Source organism: Saccopteryx bilineata, chromosome 1, assembly GCF_036850765.1.
Source record: "Saccopteryx bilineata isolate mSacBil1 chromosome 1, mSacBil1_pri_phased_curated, whole genome shotgun sequence".
Classification (NCBI taxonomy): Eukaryota; Metazoa; Chordata; class Mammalia; order Chiroptera; family Emballonuridae; genus Saccopteryx; species Saccopteryx bilineata.
Window position 1 is genome coordinate 400,888,481 of NC_089490.1, and position 15,694 is coordinate 400,904,174.

The 15,694-nt window shown below is 57.5% G+C and overlaps 2 protein-coding genes across 2 annotated transcripts; both read left to right on the top strand.

The window, feature by feature from the left end:
* The first annotated feature begins 224 nt into the window (after positions 1-224).
* Positions 225-8,713, top strand: RAB1B (RAB1B, member RAS oncogene family). Its single transcript, XM_066252115.1, has 6 exons — positions 225-367; positions 2,429-2,501; positions 2,762-2,857; positions 2,970-3,065; positions 7,029-7,160; positions 7,265-8,713. The coding sequence occupies exons 1-6, from the start codon at positions 240-242 to the stop codon at positions 7,457-7,459; spliced, it is 720 nt and encodes a 239-aa protein (XP_066108212.1). The 5' UTR covers positions 225-239; the 3' UTR covers positions 7,460-8,713.
* Positions 8,714-9,473: 760 nt separating this feature from the next.
* CNIH2 (cornichon family AMPA receptor auxiliary protein 2) lies at positions 9,474-15,522 on the top strand. The gene is made up of 6 exons (XM_066254066.1): positions 9,474-9,781; positions 13,584-13,652; positions 14,088-14,135; positions 14,388-14,500; positions 14,598-14,741; positions 14,931-15,522. The coding sequence occupies exons 1-6, from the start codon at positions 9,701-9,703 to the stop codon at positions 14,956-14,958; spliced, it is 483 nt and encodes a 160-aa protein (XP_066110163.1). The 5' UTR covers positions 9,474-9,700; the 3' UTR covers positions 14,959-15,522.
* Positions 15,523-15,694: the final 172 nt, after the last annotated feature.

The following is a 15,694-nucleotide window of genomic DNA, read 5'->3' on the forward strand; positions in this document are numbered from 1 at the left end:
GGATAGATGTTAAAAGTGTCAACCCCAGCCCTAAATTGAACTTCCAACTCGGGAACACCGTGAGGCTCCCAAGTGCTCAAGCCCAGGTATGCCTATAAAGTGAACTACAAGCACCAGAAGGCAATGCGCGGGCCAGGCGTTTCGGGCTCCTGGTTTACGCCTGCGCAGCGGGGGCGGTGTTGGACAATGTGAGGAGACTACAGATTCCGAGAAGCAACGCGGTGAGGCCCCAATCGTGAATGTTTGCGGCTGCGCGTCGCGGGCGGGGCCTCTGGGGCGGAGCGGCCACCATCTTGGAACGGGAGGCGGAGCAGAGCCGACAGGGAGCGACCGAGCGGGCCGTCGCTGCCGCCATGAACCCCGAATAGTGAGTGAGCCCCGCCCGCACCGTCCAGCGCAGCCTCGATCCCGAGTACGGGGCTGTACGTTTACCGGGGTTGTCCGGCCCGGGTCTGAACTGCGCAGCGCCCCCACATCCGGGTCCCTCTTCCGCTGACCACCCCCCCCCTCACATCCGGGTCCTGCCCCTCCTCCGGGGCCCCCGGGACCCCGGCTCCACACCCTGAGTTCTTGCACCCGGGGTGGGGGTGGGGGCAGGGACTGCGGCCCTGAGGGACACCACTTCGAGCCCGTGGGTCTGGCCCTACCAGACCTTTTCAGTCAGTTGACCCCACAGTCCTGATTTTTCCAGGCCTCAGTTTCCCCACCTTGTTGAAAGTGGCCGTCTGGGTGTTGACAACAGTCTCAGCGCTATGGATCCGTCACCAGCTGGTTTCTGGTCTCGGTCCAGACTCGGGACCTTTAGGTCGGGCCGTAAATCCTGATCTTCCCATTCTCCCGGATTCTGGTTCCTGGGACTGGCCCAGGGGCTGGTTAGACGCCGGGAGTCTCGAGGCGCCGCTCTGGGTAGCTCTCCCTCTGGTCCTCCCCTGTGGGGCTGCGGCTTTGCCCCTTGTCTGGGTCTAGCTTCCCCGCCGCTCCGGGAGGCCTGTCCCTTCCCACCCTCTCCTCACCTTTGCGCAGGCCCCCAGCACCGCCGTCACACCCCTTCCTTTGGCTGTCACTCTGCTGACGAAGTTTAGATAAATGTGGCATTTGCTTCCCCCCCTTTTCAGTGAGATGTTCTTTTCCTCACACGCTCTGGGGTTTTTTTTGTTTTGTTTTTTTAGTGAATTTTACTGGGTGACATTGGTAAACATAATTATAAACATTTCAGGTGTCGAGTTCTTCAACACATCTCTGTACACCGTATTGTGTGATCACTCCCCATCGCCAGACCCCAAACCAAGTCTTCATCCATCACCATTTATCCCCCGCCAACTCTCTTGGTCGCTCCCACATCTCTGCCCCAGACATCTCATGAACAGTTTTCCCCAAGTGTCAGTTGCCTTCTTCCTCCTCTGCCACTTCCTTTTTCTCCTCCGGATCCAGGCCTCGGGTTTCCTTGGGGAAGGGTGAGGCTCTGAGCTAGATGATAAGGGGGATTAGAGAAGGGAACTGGCAGGCGCTCATAGAATAGAGACTTTGGAGTATGAACTTGGTTTCCAGCCCCCCCCCCCCCCCATTGATTTGAGAGAGAGAGAGAGAAAGGGAGGGAGAAAGAGAGAAGCATCAGCTCACTGTTCCACTTAGTTATGCACTCCTTGGTTGCTTCTCATGAATGCCCTGGCCTGGGATCAAACTGCCCTGGCAGCCTCGGCACGTTGGTATGACACTCTATCCACTGAGCCACTGTGTAAAGTTAACAGCTGTGTAATTTAGAGTAAGTCACTTCACTTCTCCGAACTTTGGTTTCTTTTCGTTTCTTCATTTGTTGGGAATAACGACGCCCACTTCATTGGTCTGTTGTGAGGCTTTAATGAGAGGATGCATTGGAAGCGCTTAGCACAGAGCCAGGTAGGGGAGGAACACAGTACTTGTCAACTGCTGTCTGTTATTAGTGCCATCTCTTTTTAGAGGCTTCCTACCACACTCTCTACTTAGATATTCACTTAACAAGCACTAGGCTAGTCCCTGGCTTCCATTTCTGGGGCCTTTCCTGTCATGCCAGGTACACCACAGGGCAGTGTAGGGGGGTTCCCAAAGTAGTGCGTACTGGATTTGACTGGGCAGATTGGCGTCAGTCAGGAATCACGGTAGGATACCTAGCTCTTTCACCTAACTTTGTGATCCCCAGCAAGTCATGTTCCTCTCTGTGCCTCAATTTTCTTCTCTGTTAGGTGGGAATTTATACTCAGGCCTTTGGGCCAGCTGTTTATGATGGTTGGTCAGCTCTCCCCTTCCCAGGGTTGTGGGAGGATCTTGTGAGCACTGTACTACTTTAACCCGAGGCATGCCTCGGTGTGGGAGCGTGCTCTAGCTGTGACTCCAGGAGGATGGCAGGTGGGCTCCTTACCTTTCTTCATACTTTCCCATCCTTTCTCTCTAGTGACTACCTGTTTAAGCTGCTTTTGATTGGTGACTCGGGCGTGGGCAAGTCATGCTTGCTCCTGCGGTTTGCTGTGAGTAAGAAGCCTCCCATCTGGGTTTCTGGCTAGTGGCCGGAGGGAGAAGGGGCAACCCAGAGCACAGTTGCAAGGCCTGGGGGACCAAGGATGAAGTTTCAGGACCTGCCAGCAGCATAGCTGACTGAACAAGAGCACGTGGCTAGCGAATTGGGTCCAGTTAGTAGCTTTGCTGGGGCAGGAAACTTGAGGGAGTTGTTCCAGTTGGGCCTCTGGCCCGTTCACTCAGGCCATTTCGCTGGCCCCTGGTCTTCCAGGATGACACATACACAGAGAGCTACATCAGCACCATCGGGGTGGACTTCAAGATCCGAACCATTGAGCTGGATGGCAAAACCATCAAACTTCAGATCGTGAGTGTCACTCTTCCCCAAGACCCTGGTGCAGAGGCATTTGCCATGGCAGGGGCGGGGCTCTGGGTATGGAGCCCAGGGCTGACCACCCTTCTCTCCTGCTGTCTTGCAGTGGGACACAGCTGGTCAGGAGCGGTTCCGGACCATCACTTCCAGCTACTACCGGGGGGCTCATGGCATCATTGTGGTGTACGACGTCACTGACCAGGTACTTGTGGGCTCACCTTTCCCAGCTTTGCCTTCTCAGCCTCAGGTCTTTGGCTCTGGCTTCTTTTTCCTTTTCCCATTCTCTCTTCCTGATGCAACCCGGAAAGACTGGGCTTGGGCTCATTCCATCAGGAGGGACCCAGTGTAGAAACTGACCATCCCACAGCCCTGCTGCAGAGTCTTAGTAGAGCCAGGCCTCAGCCCTTTCCCCCAAACTTGCAACCTTATTTTAGCTCCTCCAGGCCCCTGCATGTTGGGGGAGTACAGTCAGTAGAGTGGTTGCTGTGCTGGGCCCATGCCCTCCAGGGTGAAGGCTCTGGGGAAACAGTTTGAGGACCTCAAACGAGGGAGCCCTGCGCTCTGGGCCCAAGTTGAGCAGAAGAGCGGGAGCCCTGTGTCTGTTGTGGCAGCATTAGTCACTTGTCTTTGGCAGCATTGATGATGTTAGCCAGGAACGGTCCTGGTACATATACCTTAATAGTACAGAACCTGTCACAGGCCCTGGCCAGTTGGCTCAGTGGTAGAGCGTCGGCCTGGCGTGCAGGAGTCCCGGGTTCGATTCCCGGCCAGGACATACAGGAGAAGCGCCCATCTGCTTCTCCACCCCTCCCCCTCTCCTTCCTCTCTGTCTCTCTCTTCCCCTCCCGCAGCCAAGGCTCCACTGGAGCAAAGTTGGCCCAGGTGCTGAGGATGGCTCTGTGGCCTCTGCCTCAGGCGCTAGAATGGCTCTGATTGCAGCAGAGTGACGCCCCAGATGGGCAGAGCATCGCCCCCTGGTGGGCATGCCAGGTGGATCCCCGTCGGGCGCATGCTTTGGAAAAATACAAACAAACAAACAAAAAGAACCTGTCACAGTGTTTTTTTTTTTTTTTTAAGATTTTATTTATTCACTTTAGAGAAGGGAGGAGAGGGGGGAGAATAGGGGAAGGAGCAGGAAGCATCAACTCCCATATGTGCCTTGACTGGGCAAGCCCAGGGTTTTGAACCTGAGACCTCAGTGTTCCAGGTCGACGCTTTATCCCCTGCGCCACCACATGTCAGGCCCTGTCACAGTCTTTTGATGTTCCTAACAACCCAGAGGGGTCTGCATTACATTCCAGTTTCACAGATGAGATGGGTCAGAGAGGTGAGGAGACTTGCTCGACTCATGCAGCTGGTCAGGGGAGAGAGAAAGCCTAGGGCTACTGATTCTACCTACTTTGTCCTTTCTTCTAAATCTTGGAGCTTAATGGGGACCAGGCTCTGGGGACATGGAGGTGCTTACATCAGCTCCAGGCCTAGAGGAGTCCCTGCTCTGAGAGGCAGCTGGGCTCGTCAGCTCAGCAGGGACTTCTGTCGCCTCCTGGACAACAAGCTGTGGTGAACTGTGTGCCATTCAGACAAAGGTCACCCAGGACCGCTAACTTTCAGGACCTGTGACCTCATTTCATTCTTGCCCAGAGTGACCTTCTGTGGCTTTGAACCCTGTTCTCTTGCCTCTCTCTGAAAGTGCTCGCTGCCTTCAGCTCTCCTGGCTCCCGCTGCATTAGATTTCCTTGTTAGTGGCTTGTACTGGTTTATCCTGTACTGGCCCTCATGGCCCCATGTTTTGTGCTTCCTGCCCCTGCCCCAGGCCTCCTCCTGGGACTCACTCTCCGTGCGTGGTTTCGGCCACTTTGTGGTTTGGCTCCTGTCTTATGTTTTACGATTGGTATTTCTAAACAATCTCGTCACTATAGATCTCTGTACCCTCCATTCATCCCGCTGCTACTTTGTGTCTCTATTAATTCTAATCTTCACAGTGTTACCCACTGAACTAAGTGGTGGGGTCCCCATCTTCCTGATGAGGAAGCACACCTGGAGAAGTGTTATGTAACTGGCCCATGGGCTCACAGCCTGGCAAGCAAAGCTCACGTTTGACTCCAGGGTCCCTTGGCTTCCGAGCACACCCTCTCCTGCCCCTGGACAACCTGTATCGGCAGGACTCCGCATATCCAGCACAGGTCTCGCTGTATCTCCTGGGACTAGCTCTTGCATCCCTGTTAGCCTGACCAGGAAATCGCTCCCTCCCCCATCGTCAGCTTCAGGCCCTCTTTGTCTCCCTCTTCATAGCTCTCAGATCTGTCTCTTCATAATAATAGCGCTGATGGGGATAATAACAGCTTCTTCTAATGAAACACTTGTTATGAGACAGGCCTGCATGCATTGTCTCCTGCCCACAACTTCCCCACCCAGACCCAGAGGTATGTTTTATAGAAGTGAGGAAACTGAGGCTCAGGTCAGGCGGCACAGCTAGGTCACCGAGAGTGGCAGAGCCCGGCTTCACCCAGAGTGGTCTGACCGATTCCTGTGCTCTCCTCGCCTCACTCCCTAGCTCAGGGAAGTTGCTAGTCCCTGGACCAGGGGTTGGGAACCTATGGCTCGCAAGCCAGATGTGGCTCTTTTGATGGCTGCATCTGGCTTGCAGACAAATCTAGTAAAAAAAAAACATTAAAAATATAAAACATTCTCATGTATTACAATCCATTCATTTCCTACTGCTCATGTTCATGGTTGCGGATGGCTGGAGCCAATCACAGCTGTCCTCCGGGACAACACCAAATTTTTATTTGATAATGCGTAACGTATACGGGTCGTTGTATGGTTCTCACGGAATTACATTTTAAAATATGTGGCGTTCATGGCTCTCTCAGCCAAAAAGGTTCCCAACCCCTGCCCTGGACTATTCGGCCACCTCCCAGTTGGTTTCTATCTTGCTGCTCTGATCGGGCCTCCACACCCCTGCCAGGACTCTCCCCAGCACACAGATGTGCTCCTGCCATTCTCCCTCTGAAGCCCCCTGCTCGCTGGCTCCTAGAACTCTGATACACAGCTGGGCTGAGCCTCTTCGTGCTGGCCCCCTCGCCCTTGCCTGCTCCAGGCCTTTGTCCCAACAACTTCTCCCCACTATCCACAGACACTGCCCCTCCCATCTGCGACCTGGCCTGTGTCCTCATCGTCATCATCGCGCCCCACCCCCACCCGCCCGGGGCACCTTCCCCTTCACGGGCTTTCACACAGGGCCAGCTCCTCAGGCGTAGGGCAGCTGAGCCCACCCAGGCGGGAGTGAATGGTCCTGGAGCTCTGCAGCGCCTGCTTCTGTCCTTACAGTGCTCACCACCCTGTTGTGCTATTTATTACGTGTCCTGGTCTTGTCCTTCCTCTCCTGAGTGCTTTAGACCAGGGCCCAGGTATCATTCCTTTCTTTATCCCCAGCTTCAGCATAGGGCCCAGCATGGGACACAGCAGGAGGTGTCATATGTCACCAGCTCCCCAGCTCCTGAGAAGGGAAGTGGCTCTGGCTGTTGCAGCACCTGGAAAGTTCTGAGCTCTGTCCGTGCCAGGGTGAGGTGGGGGACGGCGGGCTGCTGGGAGAGCGAGCGAGGAGGCTGGCAGTGCCAAAGGTAGGATGAATGTAGGCTCTGTTCCCAGGATACCTGTCTCCCTCATAGGCCAGGGTCTCCTCTGCAGCGACCCTTCATCTGCCACTGGACTCCAAGGCTTCAAACCTTAAAGGGGGCTCTAAGCCACTGTGAGAACTTGCCGATTCTTGCTAACCCATCATTCTTCGTTTCTGTCTCCCCTCTGACCTCCCTCCTCATGCCATTTGCTCCCTATGTGTGGTTGAACCATTTGTGTGTGGTTGAACCATTTGTGTGACTTGGAGAGGTGAGTGGCTCCATGCCATCAGGTCTAGGTCGCTTAGGTGCTTGGGCTGTCGGCAGACGGCTGGGGCTGGGCTTGGCCTGGCTTTGGTGTGTCAGATGGACAAGGGCAGGGAGGAGAGCTGAGGCTGGTAGAGAGCGCTTCCTGTGGGCCCATAGGTCCAGGGCTCCTGCCTCTCAGGAGCCTGGGGCAGCCTTTTCCCCTCAAATCCCCTGTTTTCCTAGACGAGGGTAGGTGTGAGAGTTGGGGGGAAAGTAACCTTTGACGCTTGCCCCTCTAGGAATCCTATGCCAATGTGAAGCAGTGGCTGCAGGAGATCGACCGCTATGCCAGCGAGAATGTCAATAAGCTCCTGGTGGGCAACAAGAGCGACCTCACCACCAAGAAGGTGGTGGATAACACCACAGCCAAGGTGAGGGGGCCCGGGCCTTGGGTCCGGTGGATTACCGGGCTGGGCTGGGGTTGAATGCCTCTTACCCCTCACTCCTGTCCTCTTCTCTCCTCTCCCTTTGTCAGGAGTTTGCAGACTCTCTGGGCATCCCTTTCCTGGAGACAAGTGCCAAGAATGCCACCAATGTTGAGCAGGCGTTCATGACCATGGCTGCTGAAATCAAAAAGCGGATGGGGCCTGGGGCCGCCTCTGGGGGCGAAAGGCCCAACCTCAAGATCGACAGCACCCCTGTGAAGCCAGCTGGTGGCGGCTGTTGCTAGGAGGGCCACATGGGGTGGGACAGGAAGGGGGCACCTTCTCCAGATGATGCCCCTGGAGGGAGCAGGAGGTGCCTCCCTCACCTGGGGCATTTGAGTCTGTGGCTTTGGGGTGTCCTGGGCTCCCCATCTCCCTCTGGCCCATCTGCCTGCTGCCCTGAGCCTCAGCTCTGCCAGGGCCCCCAAGGGAGGACACCTAGGACCCATGCTGGGGTGGGGGTGGGGGCCTGCTCTGCTGCTGCCTCTAGGTAACTAAAAGATACCCCACCATACACCTTTCTTAGGGATGAGGGCTCCTCTGTCTGTCTCCTCCCCCCTGCCCCCATGTGTGCTACAGTGTGTTTCTCTCCTTATCCTTCTTTTCTCCCCTGCCCATCCCTTCCCCAAGAGCTGAGGGCTTCCCTAGCCTCTACTGCCCCTGGCTAAAGTCAGTGCCCAGGGCCAGGAATGGGACCAGGGGATTCAGGACCTGGGATCCAGGGCCCTAGGCTGGACCTCAGGACGGGCATGGGGGCCACAGGGCCCCTTCAGCCCACCCTTTTCCTGATCTCTCTTCCCACCCCTCCCACACTCACAGCTCCAGCCGTCCAGCTGCGGTGGGGTCTGAGCACATTTAGGGCAGGTGGGTGGGCAGCTGATCTGGGCCTGTGTCTTGTGCCCAGAGGGAGCCTGCTCCTGCCGCCCCCTGCCCTGCCAGAGCCAGGCCCATGTGCTGCCTGCCCACCGTGCCCCTTTGTCCCCAAGGCAGGCGGAGGTGGAAGGCACAGCGTGCCAGAGGCCGGGCACCAGCCTTAACCCTCACTCTGCCAGCACCTCCTCGCCCTGCGGCAGTGTGTCCGGCTGTCTCTCCCCCTTCCTGGAGCCTAGGAGGGCAGATCCTCATCCCCTGTTGCTACTTCTCTGAGGAATGTGGGTGCAGCGCAGGGTTGGGGGCATCTCTGCTCACCCCCTTCCACCCAGGACCCTCGCTCGTGGCCCTCCGGCACAGCTTCTTCCTGCAAAAAACACACAAAACCTTTGGTCTCTACCTGAGAAGCCATGTCCCTTGTGTTGTCTCTCGCCTGTCCCACCTGTGCCCTGCCTTCCAGCTTGTATTTAAGTCCCTCGGTGCCCCTTGGGGTGTCTCCCCCACTCCCAGGCTCCCCTCTGGTGTCATGTCAGGCATTTTGCAAGGAAAAGCCACTTGGGGAAAAGACAGAAAGGACAAAAAAATAAATTTCCACTGGCCCTTGGGCAAGCTGAGGGTTTTTGCAAGGAGTTTGAGGTGGCTGAGTGTGGTCTGTGGTGGGCGCCGTGGGGTGGGGTGCAGGGATAGAACTGGCGCTGCGCTTGGCAGGCTGCACAGGGGTCTTGGCTTGGGCTGTGTCCAAGAGTTGCTGCTGGAAGTCCTTGACCCACTTCCTGAAGCCAGGAGAGCCGCGTGCTGTGCTTCCCTGGTGTGTCCCCACTGGGCCCAGCATCCTTCCAGCAGAGAGAGGCAGGCAGGCGGCCATCAGCCAGTACCTGGTGAACGCCAACGCCCACACAGGCACACAACCAAAGATGTGAGGTTGGGCAGCGGGCAGCAACCCAAACATTGTGCCCCGTTAGGCCTGGTCCACAGACCTTCCTGCTCTCTGATTCAACCCCCTCAGCATTATGAGGATGAAACCAGGTGTTTCTGCCCCTCGGACAGTGACAAGTGCTTTGCACTTTAGACCTCTTAATACAACCTCTCGACTGGGTGAGGTCTGTAAGTGAGAACAGAATGCTGTGTGCCGGTCTTGGTGGACCTAGTGTGATTGTGGCTGTGTGACGCGCTGGGCGGGTGAAAGGGTGGACATGCTTGGGATGGGCGTCCCTGCCTACATGTCCCTGAGGTTGGGGCGGGGAAGTGGGGTGGCATCCGGGCTGGGTCCGGCTGGCGGCCGGGCTCTCAGAGGCCCGGCCCCGCCCCGCCCGAGGCCGCTGGCACGGCGGCCCCGCCCCCGGCTCCGCCCCGCCGGCTTCGCGGGCTGGAGAGGGAGCCGCGGGCGAGGGATCGCAGGATGAGCGATCGGGGCCTGGGCAGTCGGCAGCCGAAGCGCCGCCCAAGCCCACCGGCCTGCGCCCTGCGGCCCCGCGGCCCCGGTCCCGGCCACGCCACCAGCGTCTCCCGAGCCCTGCGGGCCATGCCCGGCCGGCCCTAAGCACGGGCCGGGGGGCGTCCCGTTGCGCCCGAGCCCAGCGCTGGCGCCCCCCGGGCCGCCGCCCGGCGTGGGGGCCATGGCGTTCACCTTCGCCGCGTTCTGCTACATGCTCACCCTGGTGCTGTGCGCCTCCCTCATCTTCTTTGTCATCTGGCACGTAAGGCCGGGCTGGGGCTGGGGGCGGGGTGGGGGCCGGGGGCGCACCCAACAGGAGGCGACCAGGATGTTGGATGGTCTCAGGGCCCAGGGAAACTTGGAGACTCCTCTTCACTCTCCCCCGTCGGCCGCCTTTTGATGGCCCCCACTAGCTCCCCCATCGGCTTCTTTCCCAGGGGGCCCCCTTCCTCCGCCGCCCCCACCTCTCTGTGGGTATGTCAGTCAGTTCCTGACCCCTTTCCCCTGCCCCAAGCAGCTCTGGGTGTGGGGCAGAATTCTAGGATTCTTGCTTCATTGCCTCCTTCTACCCCACCACCACCATCCAGTTGCCCCCGTTTCCGTCCGGCGGTTTGTCTGTCTGCTCGATGCCCACCCCCAACTCCCCCTACTGTGGGTTTTTCCAGCCCGAGTGATGGAGCCGGTTGCTATGGCAACTGCATCTGTTTACAGGACCCACATATCTCAGAGCCCATTAACCCTTTCCTTCTCATCCCCCTCCCTGACCCAGCAACGATGGGCTCAAAACAGCTCCGGAGACCTGGCGCCCACCATCAGCTCACCTTGGATTTCCCTCCTCCTCCCAGGGCTTTCCCCCACCAGGCTTCCTCCCCACTTTCCAGCTTCCCTCCTTTTCCCTTTGTCTGGTGCTCCCTTCGGTTTGCCTCTCACCTGGCCCCTGGGGGTTTCCATTTGAATTCCTTTGCCCTGATCCTTTCCCTTAGAGAGGGTCCCTCTCCCATTCTCTCCCCGGGGTCCTTTCAGTGGAGCCCCTGCCTGCTCCTTTCCTGATGGACAGAACTGTCTGTCCATCAGCGTCCAGCTCGTTGTTATGGGCCTTCGGTCCCCCTTCTCTCTCCTGGGCCCCAACTGTCTTCCACACAGCCAGCCATCTCAGCCCTGGCCCACTCAGCTTGCAGTTTCAACACACACATCCCTGATCTCTTCCTCTGTGGGGCAGTCTCCTTATCCCCCTCCAATCCCTCTTGTCCCCCCCTTCCTTCTCATTCCCCATTGCCTCACCTGGTTCTCTCCTGGTCTCCCCACTTCTCCTTTCTTTTCCCGGGAGCTGCTGCCTGCCTGCTCAGTGGTCCTCAGCTCTTCCCTGGTCTCTCCCTTCACCAGCCCCTGTGGTCCCCACGGCCCGTCTCTTTTCCATCAGGACTCCATGGACTCAAGTCTTTCTCTCCTGTGTGAGAAGTGAGCCCCCACAGGCACCTTCACCCCTCCATCTCCACCCTCTCTCTCCCTGGTTTTCTCTTTCTCTCTTTGGGTCTCTCAGTTGCTTTTTCTTTTCTTTCTCTCTTTCTCTGTTCTCTTTCTTTCCTCCCATTCCTGTTATGTCCATCTTGATCTCTCTGAATCTCCTATCTCATCAGGACCTTGGGCAGTTATCTGGGGTAGGGGCAGGAGGGCTGCGATCCTGGTGACTGGGAGGAATTGAGGCTGGGATCACAGAGCTAACCAGCTCCTGGAAGAAGGTCTCCTGGAATTCAAGAAGTCCTTTTCCGGGCCCCTCCCCATGTGAGGCCTCCCAAAGCCCCTGTCATTAGGGGGTCCTCAGAGAGGTCCTCCATTTGACCTCTTGTATCTATGCTTCCTGAGAATCAGCTCTGGACATCACTGGGGGAAGTGAAGAATCAATAAGATACAGGCTTTGCCCTTGTGGGGTTCCCAAGCTGAGAGAAGGGGCCCAGGCTTAGCAAATATTTATTGAGCACCTACTATACATGACAGGCACTGTGTTGGCTCAGCTATCTATCTGGATGATCTTAGCAAGTCCCCCATCCTGAGTTTGTTTCCTCATTGGTAAAATGGACTTGTGGTATGTATATTGCACCACAGGGACTGCTTAGAGGGTAGGGTGGGGACAGGAGGTATGGTCCTCACTCCAAATTGGTAAGAATTAGAACCTTCCGGGACAGGACCCCAGATCCCACCCCACACCCTGAGCCCGGTCCAACTGGTTGCTAGGCAACCCTGATGGTGAGTGACGTGTGTCATCTGTCGTTGTGGAGGATTGTTTGTTCCAGGGGGCTGAGTCAGCCCCAGGCAGCCTGGGGGGTGGGAGGCAAGACACCCTCTTCCTGCTGGTGGTGCGAGCTCTGGGGCAGACAGACAGTCCCCTTCTGCTCTGGGCTGGACCCTGTGGCTGCCTAGAGTCAACAGGGACTTGGGGGTGCTGCTCCAGATGGGCCCAGCTTCCTCCAGCAAGCCCGTGTTCTCTTCCTCCCAGCCATCTGCGGTCCAGGCTGCTGGGCGTGGTGGGCCTGCTGCCTCATCCTAGGGCTGCGGCTGGGGGAGGAGTCCCAGAGGCTCCCCTGCCAACCCTTCTCCCATGCCAGCTCCCCCAGGTCTGTTCCTTCATTTCCTCACACACCTGTTTCCCTCAAGTTCCACACCTCAGTGAGGACACCCCCACTGGGTATCCCAACACCCAAGGCACATTAGGCCCCTCTGCCTCCATTCCCCTCTGGAATCTGGCTTCTAAATAGCTCTGGAATGGATCACACCTCTATGTCCACACTGCCACGCCTTTCACTCAGATCACCATCAATGCCAGACACTCCGCAGTCCCCCATTGATCTGTCTTGACTGTGATGAAGTGGTTAAGGACTTTAACTCTAGAGTCTGAATTAGAATCCTACCTTGCCAGTGACTAGCTGTGTGGCCTTGGACAAGTCACTTAACCTCTCTGTCTCAGTTTTCTCATTTGCAAAACGGAAATGATAAGACTAGTACCTACACCACCAGGTTGTTGCAAGCATTAAATGCCTTCATAAACATAAAGCCTGCTGAGCAAGCATCATGCATGTCTTGGCTGGAACTGTTAGCCAGTTTGTGCTTCTTACTCCATCGATCTTAAAACATCAACCTGACCACCCCGCTCTGCTGCTTTATAGCCCTCAATGGCTCTCCACTACTTTTTTATTATTATTATTGATTTTAGAGAGAAAGGAAGGAGAAAGAAACACTAATTTGTTGTTCCACTTATTTATGCATTCATTGGTTGAGTCTTGTGTCTGCCCTGCCTAGGGATTGAACCCACAACCTTGGCATATCAGCATGATGCTCTAACCAACTAAGCTACCTGGCCTAAGCCGCCCCCTATTACTTTTATGTTAAAGTACAAACATCTGGTCCAGCATCAGAGAACACCCTTGTCTGGCTCTGCTGACCTTTCCAGCCCATCTTTCCCCATTCTCCTCTTTCTACCCACTCACCTCACGCTTTCACTCTAGCCCTATGGAATCGGTAGCCTCCTGAATATTATTTCAGCCCTCTGTCCTTGAATCTGCCATTGCTGTTGCTCATACTGCCCCCCCCCATTTGCTCACCAGACAAACACCTACTCAGTGTCCAGCCAGAACCCTACATCACCCCCACGTTGGGTCAGGCATCCACTTCAGGTTCTCTCTGTGCCCTGCATCGCTGATCACCCTGCAGCGTGGTCACAGTTCTCCCAAGCCTGGGGTTCCACCTGGGCAGGGGCTGTTCCCAGGCCTCTGCAGTCCCAGTGCTCAGCACAGGGCTTGGCAAAAAAGACACCATCTCCTAAGGTGTTTCTGATGGAGGCATTGTGGACATGGCCTGAATTGGGCATCACTAGGGTTCCATTCCAGACTGTTGTGTAACCTTGGGCAGGGCCTCGCCCATTCCCAGACCTCAGTTTCTCTGCCTTTGCAACAAGCTCCGTCTCTCTGGTCTGGTTCCCACCCATGTATGAATTACTATCTCACAGAAGGACGGATGGGGGGGCCATAAACTGCTGCCCCAACCCTGACAAGCACACGCCCCTCCCCCAGATCATAGCCTTTGACGAGCTGCGGACCGACTTCAAGAACCCCATCGACCAGGGGAACCCAGCGCGGGCAGTAAGTGATACATGTGCTGTGCCGAGGTGTGTCCGTCCGTCTGTCTTTCCATTTGTTGCGGGCTGGGGGGGGGGAGGAGATGGGTATGTGGTGGGAGAGGAGGACTGGCAGCCTTGCCCCTTCCGCTGTCTGTCCCCACCCCCAGAAGACACCTGGCGCGTCCTCAGGACTCCGGTTTTTCCTGGCGGGGCAGCCGTTGCCAGGTTCTGGGCTGTTGCCATGGAGACGCGGGTGAAGTTCCCTCCTTGGTGACGGTTGCCGTGGTGACGGTGCGGCTGCTTCCCTGCCGCGCCAGCCGCGCCGCAGAGACTGCTCTGATGCCCCCTGGCGGCCACGTGCCGGGCGGTGCAGGAGAACGGGAGGGTGGCGGGGCATCCCCAATGCCTGCTCTTCCACCTCCTCCGTCCCCATCGCGCCTTTTTCCTCCCCCTACAGCGCGAGCGTTTAAAAAACATCGAACGCATCTGCTGCCTCCTGAGGAAGGTCAGTGTCAGGGTTGGGGGTAGGAGCCTCCTAGCCCAACTCGGCCCCACTTGGTTTTGGATGGGCCCCATCCTCCTCTGGAGCCTGTTTGATCTGCTCTGCTACCTGGGAGGGTATGGGGGGCAAGAGACCCTTTTAGTTCCCAGAGGTCATGGTGGGTGGGCAGCTTCCTAATCACAGCTCCCCTCTGTGGCCTTGAAGCCTGGGTCTGTCCTGGCACCAGGCCGCTGACCTCTCACCCTCACTCCCCAGCTGGTGGTCCCAGAATATTCCATCCACGGCCTCTTCTGTCTGATGTTTCTGTGTGCAGCAGAGTGGGTGACCCTGGGCCTCAACATCCCCCTCCTCTTCTACCACCTCTGGAGGTGAGAGAAGCAACTGTGGGGGGGGGATGGGGGAGCAGGGACGGGGTGGGGGGGAGCCTTGCCCGTGGGCACTCAGCGCCCTGCCCACCCACCCCAGGTACTTCCACCGCCCCGCGGATGGCTCTGAGGTCATGTATGATGCGGTCTCCATCATGAATGCTGACATCCTCAACTACTGCCAGAAGGAGTCCTGGTGCAAACTCGCCTTCTACCTGCTCTCCTTCTTCTATTACCTGTACAGGTGAGGTCCTGCCCAGAGCAGTCCAAGGTCAGGGAAGGGATGCTCCAGGCACCATGCCTTCAATCCCAGGAGTGCTTTGGCCCCAAGTACAGCCCTAGCCCTTGAGGACTGAGACAGCCCAGGGAGTGGCAGGGTGGGCAGCCAGTGGCTGGGCCTGCTCGGTCGGCTCACTGCCTTGTCTGCCCACAGTATGGTTTATACGCTGGTGAGTTTCTAAGGGGGAAGCCGGCCAGGGAGCGAGCCCAGAACGGACCGGATGCCTGTGCACCCCCAGCCCTGCTCCTCGGCCACAGAGGCCTCGTCCTGGGGAGGGAGGGAGCACTGGTGCCCCCAGCCTCCTCTCCACCCCCAACCTGCTGCTGCGGGGACCTCCCGCCTTCAGAGCCCCCTCCCCTGGGACTAGGGCTGGGCAGCGCTCTAAATAGGAGCAGGAGCTCCTCTGTCAGCCTGTGGGCATGGCAGTCAGTCCTGGAAGGGGCGGAACCTCCGGCCTTGTCCGCTTCAGGGGAAACCTGGGCCCTGCCAAGAGGCAGGGCTTGACCCTGGGAGTTCTGGGCCCCCCCCTTGACCCCTACCCTGAGGCTCCCCCTGCAGGTGGGGGAGTACCCACACCCAGAATGAGCAGGCTCAGCAGGGGGGCAGCCCCACCCTAGTCTGCCCTCTCCCCTCCCCCAGGCTCTCTCTTCAGACTCTTTTCTGTCCCCATTGTCCCCACCCCAGCCCACCCTGTCTCTTGGACCTATTTTCTATGTTGCCTGGAGGAGTCCAGCTCCCTTTCCCTGGCCATTTGTGACAAAATATTAATAAACTACCGCAAACACATGGGCCCAGTTCTGCTGCTCCAAGGCGTGAAGAGGAGATGGGGCAAAGGGAACGTGTAAGGGACAGCCCTGAGCCAAACCCCCAGCACAGCCAGGCCTCCCTCACCAGCACACAGAGCCCGGGACCCACTC

Coding starts and splice junctions, on each gene's coding strand:
- CNIH2 (XM_066254066.1), top strand. CDS start 9,701: ATGGCGTTCACCTTCGCCGCGTTCTGCTACATGCTCACCCTGGTGCTG. Junction 14,136..14,387: donor TCTGCTGCCTCCTGAGGAAG/GTCAGTGTCAGG, acceptor CTCACTCCCCAG/CTGGTGGTCCCAGAATATTC. Junction 14,742..14,930: donor TTCTTCTATTACCTGTACAG/GTGAGGTCCTGC, acceptor GTCTGCCCACAG/TATGGTTTATACGCTGGTGA.
- RAB1B (XM_066252115.1), top strand. CDS start 240: ATGTTTGCGGCTGCGCGTCGCGGGCGGGGCCTCTGGGGCGGAGCGGCC. Junction 368..2,428: donor GCCGCCATGAACCCCGAATA/GTGAGTGAGCCC, acceptor CTTTCTCTCTAG/TGACTACCTGTTTAAGCTGC. Junction 2,858..2,969: donor AAACCATCAAACTTCAGATC/GTGAGTGTCACT, acceptor GCTGTCTTGCAG/TGGGACACAGCTGGTCAGGA.